This window comes from Bison bison, unplaced genomic scaffold, assembly GCF_000754665.1.
Source record: "Bison bison bison isolate TAMUID 2011002044 unplaced genomic scaffold, Bison_UMD1.0 scf7180017864139, whole genome shotgun sequence".
Classification (NCBI taxonomy): Eukaryota; Metazoa; Chordata; class Mammalia; order Artiodactyla; family Bovidae; genus Bison; species Bison bison.
The window spans coordinates 6,483,485-6,491,757 of record NW_011494711.1 but is presented as its reverse complement, the minus strand read 5'-3'; the positions used below and the strand labels follow the sequence as shown (position 1 = coordinate 6,491,757).

At 42.5% G+C, this 8,273-nt stretch overlaps 1 protein-coding gene across 16 annotated transcripts in view; it reads left to right on the top strand.

Annotated features, from left to right (window-relative positions):
* NEB (nebulin) overlaps positions 1 to 8,273 on the top strand; it is a 208,427-nt gene that overhangs the window by 146,283 nt on the left and 53,871 nt on the right. For all 16 annotated transcript variants that reach the window (XM_010839994.1, XM_010839993.1, XM_010839991.1 and 13 more), the window contains exons 105-111: positions 337 to 444; positions 2,017 to 2,124; positions 3,445 to 3,552; positions 4,101 to 4,205; positions 4,307 to 4,411; positions 5,044 to 5,142; positions 5,469 to 5,579. In XM_010839994.1, coding sequence (XP_010838296.1) covers positions 337 to 444; positions 2,017 to 2,124; positions 3,445 to 3,552; positions 4,101 to 4,205; positions 4,307 to 4,411; positions 5,044 to 5,142; positions 5,469 to 5,579 — 744 coding nt within the window. The remainder of the gene's footprint in view (positions 1 to 336; positions 445 to 2,016; positions 2,125 to 3,444; positions 3,553 to 4,100; positions 4,206 to 4,306; positions 4,412 to 5,043; positions 5,143 to 5,468; positions 5,580 to 8,273) is intronic.

Sequence of the window (8,273 nt, the reverse complement as noted above, 5' to 3'; positions counted from 1 at the left end):
GGCTGCCCCCTTTTTACTAACCCCACAGGTTAATAAGCAAATATTAAATCCCACCAGTGAGTCAGAATGTGAAAACCTTTTGTTGTGGAACTCATGGTGGTAAAACATCCGCTCTTCCTCTTCATATGCCTGAGCTGACTCTTCCACTTTCTCAGTGTGGGATCCACACACTGGCCCTATTCCACTGGACAAGGCCCAGTATTCGAGATAGAGTTCTGAGGCAAAGGGAGCAGGCTGCCATCTTTATATTAAGAGACTTGGATTTGCATTTACTTAGTTTCTTTTACCCCTGCGGCCACAGTGCAGTCCACTCACTCTGCTTCTCTCTGCGTCCAGGCTGTCTACCACTATGACTACGTGCACAGCATCAGAGGCAGAGTGGCTCCGACCACAAAAACCGTGGATCTGGATCGGGCCCTTCATGCATACAAGCTCCAGAGTGAGGTGAGCAGTGAGAGCTGGGCAGACTGCCCGGCAGAAACCCGGGATGAGGGCCAGGCCTCTGTAGAAGTGGCCTCCCCTGGGCATCCTCAGCCTGACCTTGTAAATCATAAAGACTGTTCCAGTCACATGAGCTAAACAAAACAAAACAGAAAAACAGTGTATCACCTGTCTGCCCTCTTGGCTGGGAGCAAGCAATGGGCATTTTTGGAACAGTGCATACATAGAAGAGGATCAATCAACTATCTCTGCTCTCAAAAAGCTTACAGTCCAGGACAAGAGGACAAAGACAAGGCATATAGGCATCAAAGACTGTGTACAATAAGAAATAAAGCTAAAGTTTACTGTTAGGATTCAGAAGAGAAAGAAGCTAGATTCCACTCATCTGGTAGTCAGGAAGATCCCCTGGAGAAGGGAATGGCAACCCACTCCAGTATTCTTGCCTGGAGAATCCCATGAACAGAGGAGCCTGGCGGACTACAGTCCATGGAGTCACAAAAGAGTCGGACGCAGCTTAGCGAATAACACTTTCACTTTCTCAGTGTTACATTGGTCTCAAGGTTAATGCCTCTCTCCTGTATTGAATGTTAAAAGTAATTTGGTTTTTAATATTTTAAGTACTAGTCTTATTTCCTATACCTCCCCTGAGAGAGAGACTATTTCAAATCACAGATAGAAACTCCTTTCCTCCTCGTGCATGGAATATGAGCCTCCCGACCCAACAGCCTAACATCAAGACATTGTGTTTATGGGGCTCTGAGGGCTCCCAAAGATGTGTCTTATAATTACTACTATCTCAGGATTGGTGATGGCTTGAACATCAGCTAACCATAGGGTTAACCACAGAGGTGGCACTGGCTGCCTGTTTACTTTTCCCAAATTATTGCTGGATGCTATTCTGTGAACCAGGCATATGTTTAGAAATAGAGGTATTTTCTTTAAGCCTCTTCACTCATTGCTCTTTAAAAAAATATATATGTTGAGTAATTTAATATGTATGGATATGAGAGTGGGACTATAAAGAAAGCTGAATGCCAAAGAATTGGTGCTTTTGAACTGTGGTGTTGGAGAAGACTCTTGAGAGTTCCTTGGACTGCAAGGAGATCAATAAGTCCATCCTAAAGGAGATCAGTCCTGGGTGTTCATTGGAAGGACTGATGTTGAAGCTGAAACTCCAGTACTTTGGCCACCTGATGCGAAGAGCTGACTCATTGGAAAAGACCCTGATGCTGGGAAAGATTGAGGGCAGGAGGAGAAGGGGACGACAGAGGATGAGATGGTTGGATGGCATCACTGACTCAATGGACATGGGTTTGGGTGGACTCTGGGAGTTGGTGATGGACAGAGAGGCCTGGCATGCTGCAGTTCATGGGCTTGCAAAGAGTCAGACACGACTGAGCAATTGAACTGAATTTAATTCATTGCTTGACTCTTAGAATTTACTTAATTCCTTCTTGAAATCAATTCAGTGAGTGTAAGTAGATTGAAAACCTAACACAAGCTGGAAATGATTTGTTTAACTTAGATCCATCATTTGATAGTTGTCATTTAACTTGCTCTTCTTCATCCTGGCAGAATCTGTACCGAAAAGCTGGCCTGCATGCCCTGCCCACTGGATACAGGCTTCCGGTCGACACCCCTCACTTCAAACACACCAAGGACACCCGATACATGAGCAGCTATGTGAGTGGTCTTCTCCTCGTTGAGATGGGGCTTGAAGTAGGAAGGAGGATACTAATATTTATTAATAGCCTATTTTCATCCCCTTAATCACACCCTGAGGTTTCAGCATGATACAATGATGGGAGCAAATTCCCTGGCGGTTCAATGGTTAGGACTGGTCACTTTCACTGAGAGGGACACGGATTTATTCCCTGGTTGGGAAACTAGGATCTTTCATGTCATGCAGTGAGGCCAAAAAAAGGATGGAATTAAAATAGTTTTTTGAAAAATGATGGTAGCAGGGAAGGGGAGATGTTGTATTTTCCAGGCGTGTTGCTCCTGCAGTTCAGCAGTGCCTGGTTAGCATGATGGGTTAGTAAACAACTTTCATGGGGTTCTATCTGCATGACTCAGTTACCTTGGCTCAGGGATCATGGCTGCCAGAATGCTTCTAATTCTGTTGGCCTTAACACAGAAACATTCTGAACTATCTCAAATCAGCTACTGGAAATGCTCTTTCATATGTGCGCTACTGCTGTGTGGCGATAGTATAGTCTGCTTTCTGCAATATCTTATTACAAAAAAATACCACTTCACCGTGTGTTCCTTTGGAAAGAAAGACTCTCATGGCTGACCTTCTGTGCCCATTTCCTAGAAAGCTCGGAGGGGTACTTAGGTTCTCATTACCTGCAGCTTTCCCAGGCATTAGCTCTAATAGCAAATTTTTCCACTAGTGTCAGGCTGGGATGTAATGAGCAGACCTGGAGAGGCATTGTCTATTCTGGTGACTCTGGCCTTCAGGCCATACCCACAAACCAGCCATCAGCTCAAAAATGAGATCTTCCTCCCATATTGCCCTCCAGAGCCCTGGAAATTGAACCTACTGACCAGTGAAGTCCCACAGCCAGTGGCCCAGTAATATGGTTTCCAAAGCAAAGTCACAGATTTAATTATCTAACACCATTGTTTTAAACAGTTTATGAAGTTGTTCATCCATCAGTCTTAAAATCAGTCTCTCATTTCTGCTTTGCATATTCTTAATTTCCTAGCCATATTGGGACTAAAAATACAGGTTTTTTGTTGTGTTTTGCCTACCGACTTACAAACAGATTTAATCTAGGCAACCATGAATTGTATTCCTTTCTGGATCTGGCTTTATTAACCAACAAAATAATTTTCAAGACTTAGATTATTAGAGAAGTTTTGTCAATGATTTTTTTCCATACTTAATGCTTAGAGAGTAGTTTTCAAATGAAAGTGACAACCCTCTTCCGTTTGCCAAGTGTGATGCTTACTCTCTGCTCATCCATCAGAGAGCTCATTCTCACTTTGCTTTTGCAGTTTAAGTACAAAGAAGTTTATGAACACATGAAGGCATATGGGTACACACTTGGACCCAATGATGTCCCATTTGTCAACGTCCGGAGGGTCAACAACATTACCAGCGAGGTACTGTGACTATTAATTCTGTGAGGAGTTTCAAGGACCATGGCTTTGTTTGCAATGCATTAAGAATTAGTTGTATTTCAACTACAAACTTTAATTTATCTGCAAGGACTAAGGGGATCCTTTCTGTCATCATTTTGATACTGGTATCCTATGGCAATATTTTTATATATTTAGTAATACCTTTGTTGAGACCCACCCATCCATATATTATGATGTAAATAATTCCTTCCTTTGACATTTGTATTAAAAATCTTTAATAAGATTGCATATTAGTCTGATTCATGAGCCTGAATAGTTTTCTATGTGAACTATTGGTTTGAATATCTAACCCTACTTTCCAGCCATCTGATAGAAAGTGGAAGCCTGTGCTTCACATTTTTCACCCAAGTAAAATAACTATCACTTTCTATGTTTTTCTAATTTCAATCACTTTCTGTACCTTAATCTTGCCTTTCATGGCTGTTTAAATATGTGAAATATTTGATTAATGTACAGATGCTCTCATCATCCTGCACTAAACACCTGGAATGGTTTTCTCCCCAATGCAGAGACTGTATCGACAACTATACCACAAACTGAAAGACAAGATCCACACCACTCCCGACACGCCTGAAATCCGCCAAGTCAAGAAGACTCAAGAGGCTGTCAGCGAGGTGGGTATTTTCTTAGGAGAGAGGGGAGGCCATGGAACCCAAGGACGAAGGTCAACCACTGGTCTCTAATTTATGTGTTTATGGGCATTTTCCCCCTGTAGTTGATTTACAAATCAGACTTCTTCAAGATGCAAGGCCACATGATCTCGCTGCCGTACACACCCCAGGTGCTTCACTGCCGCTACGTGGGCGACATCACCAGCGATGTAAGTATCTCATAAGGGTCTTTCTGGGGGACTCTTAATAAGAAGCAGGCTTGCTCTCTCCACATGGAAGCCAACCAGTCGTTGAGCAGCCTTTTGCATTGAGTACTTGTCAACTGAGTATACAACTTGGAGGTAAAATTGTGTGGAAGCAGGACCCCACACTTCTCCAGGTAGTAAGAGGACCACTTGGGAGATACAAGAATCGCTGACCACCGTTCTACATCCAACACCAAATCATTACTAGCACCTCATTCCAAGTGGCCTCCGTCCTAGTCACATTTAGTATCTTTCTCTTGCTTACCACTACTCCCACCCCCTTTCACCACTTCCTGTTGTCATTTTTTTTTTCTCCTTGAATGTTTCCTTCTCATAAAAGACCACTCCATTTAATCTATGGCATTTTTCATCCATATAATAATAAAATAATAGCCATGTCCTCTTTTCAGGTCAGGGTTAACAATTTAAATTTTAAAACCCTGTAATTTACTTGAGTTCAGGCAAACTCAGAGGATGGGGTGGATGTGCTGAACCAAGATGAAGGTCCTTCAGTATAAAAGTATCACTACTCTGTCTTAATTGCTCTTGTTTTGAATTTGCTCACAACCAGCTGTATTTCTATGTTTGTGACACAGATTAAATACAAAGAGGACTTGCAGGTCCTGAGGGGGATGGGCTGCTTCCTGTACGACACTCCAGACATGGTCCGCTCCCGGCACCTGCGGAAGCTCTGGGTGAGTGCCCCCCACCCCGCCCCAGCCCACAGCGCTACCCGCACAGCTTCACAGGCTGGGCAGCAAGAATCTTTGTCTATAGCTTCTGTTAAGGGGAAATTTGCCCTCAACCCACTGAGCAAGTCATGACTCACTTAAGATGATGTATGCCTCTGTAAAAGGTAGTGAACTTAGTAAAATGACGAATTGTTCTTGGTCCTGCCTGGGAAGACACCCAGGATAGAGAGGGTCAGCACGGCTTGCACGTGCCCACCATTTGAAAGATGATGTGTGACCACGACATGCAATCCTCAAGTGATTAATCGACTCGCATTCCCCTTCTTAAGTCTCACTACCTGTACACCGATAAGGCAAGGAAGATGCGAGACAAGTACAAGGTGGTGCTCGACACTCCGGAATACAGGAAAGTGCAGGAGCTGAAGACACATCTGAGCGAGGTAAGTACATCTGTCACCATACGGGCCTCATTCCTCTAGTGATCTTTTTTCAGGTAATTGTACTAGGCCCAAATCTCCTTCTGCCTTTAATTACAGAGTGTAGCCACCCTGTGTAAACAAGTTGGTTGACCTCACTTTGCCTCAGTTTACTTATTTTGTCCCTTTTTAATAAGATGAGGCTATGGATACTTGCCCTACCTATAGCTGAACATTTGTATGAATTTGTAGATTAGAGAGTCCTATCTTACACCATTGTTGTAGTCTCCAAACTGAATTTATTTCTAAACTTTCTCTGTCATTAATCCCTGCTGTCAGGACTCTAATCATGGCAGTGCTATCAATGGCTCTCTGCTCCGCTGCCCTCTCAAGTTCCAAAAGACTCCGTTTCATTTTCATCTGCCCCGCCTTGCACTAAGGCTCCTGATTGATTGCAGTTAGCTGTGCACAGATGTGACCCTTTCACCTATGTTGATCCGTTGAAGATTGCCCCCCCACATCTTATTTCCATGTGTATCCTATAATGCTTTGGTCATAACAGATGTCCATGTTTGCCAGGGAATAAAAGGTGCTCCCTAGAGGTAAGGACATCCCACAAACGTTTCCATCAGTGGTCAGTGGGCCGTTCTCATTCAGCCCAGTTTGTCTTGCGGCCTTATTCATCAGACTCCATCCAGGTGTCAGGTCACTTCATTAGCTCTCCTTTCTCAGTAACTCTGATGTGTGCTGATTAGGAATGACTGATGTTCTTAGACTTAGAGGAGCCCTGGAAAACCACTATTGTCTTTGGGGGAGAGGAGTTGCAGCCTCCTACACGCGGAGTGAGCCAGGGCGGAGGACGAGTCACCCTTCAGCTGTCACAAACGCTGCCCTGGGCACGTTTGCTTTCCTGAGTGCTTCCCTCTGTTGTTTCAACCACTGCAGCCCTCGGATAGGAATGCAGGTGGGGTTTCCCCCCTCTGTAAAGGGACCTCTCCACTCTGGCTAAGTATCAGAATCATCTCTGAAATGTTTTAAAACTGCCCTTGAGTGCACTCCAATCCCAAGCCCCACGCTAGACTCTGATTCTCAGTCTGGATATCTGTGTGCTTTTAGCTGCTCCATAGATGGTTCTAATATTCAGCCAGCACTGGAAACCACTGCTTTAAAGTATTACATCTCTCCTCCAGCCACCAAATAATTAAGTTGTTTGGGAACTTAAAGTGCTTATTGGTATCTTTGAAATACCTTTACTTCTCTTAGCTGTCTGGGTTCAGAATTATCTAAAACTTTAATTTCTCTTCTTCCCAATTCCTAGTGTGATTTTGTGCATATTATGCAACAACACTGAGGAAGAAAAATAGGCATTTTTTTAGTAGTGCAATTTCTCTCACACTTGCCTCACTGTAGAATGACCTGGCTTGAAAAAATACCAATTCGAGCTACTTCCTTGGATTCAGGTCTGGGGTAGAGCCTGCAAATTGTGCTTAATAAGGGCTTTGGGGGTTCTTTTTTAATTGAAGGATATGGCTTTACAATATTGGTTTTGTTTCTGCCATACATCAACATGAATCAGCCATAGGTATATGTATGTCCCCTCCTTCTTGAACCTCCCTCCCAACTCCCACCCCATCCCACCCCTCTAGGTTGTTACAGAGCCCTGGTTTGAGTTCCCTGTGTCATACAGCAAATTTCCATTGGCTATCTGTTTTACAGATGGTAGCGTATATGTTTCCATGCTACTCTCTCCATTCATCTCACCCTCTCCTTCCTCCCCAAGGACTTTGGGGTTTTTAAAGATCAGGAAAGTTTTGGAAACACTGGCTTAGTAAAAAGTTGATGACCCAAAGTTAAACTTACTGATTTTGGAGTTGTCTTTAAATTGTGCAACTTTTTGACACGTATTTATTTGTAGTACTGGGAAGCAGAGATGTTGTCCAAAGGAGCATAAACAATGCATACCAAACAATGCATACCTGAGTGCAGGGAAAATATACTTCAAAGAGAATTATAGGAATGTCATGGAGGTGAGTCTTAGTTCCACACTTACTTCCATTGTGTCATGTGACCTTCTCTAATTCACTTTACACCCCGATTTCCTGAGCTAGAGAATTAGACTAGATGATGATTTGGGCTTTCTGTTAGCCATAAAATTCCATGATTTTGTGGATTTGATTTATTCAAAAATTTAGCCTGGGAGAAAGAGTAAATTTCTATTTTGTTTATCTCCTTTCTTTCAGTAGTAACACCAAAAACAGCCCCAAGCAAATGAACTAAATTTTGTTTCAACTTGTACTTATATATAATTTAGATGTAAGGAAATGGATATGAACATACATATGTGTATATATATTATTTATTTCCTACATTTTATCTGTTCAACCAGCATTTTTATCCACGATTAGGATAAATTAGGATTTATTCTCCATTTAGACTTTCTAGTTTGCCTTATTATATTAAATAATACTAAATAGCCTCAATATTTACTAGTGGGCTATTATTTTTCAGATCTTTTATCTAAATACAAGGTGATACTGGGATGATCCAGAGGGATGGGATAGGGAGGGAAGGGGGAGGGGGGTTCAGGATGGAGAACACATGTACACCCATGGAAGATTCATGTCAATGTATGGCAAAACCAATACAATATTGTAAAGTAATTAGCCTCCAATTAAAATAAATGTATATTAAAATAAATAAAATCTAGCTCCAGAAAAA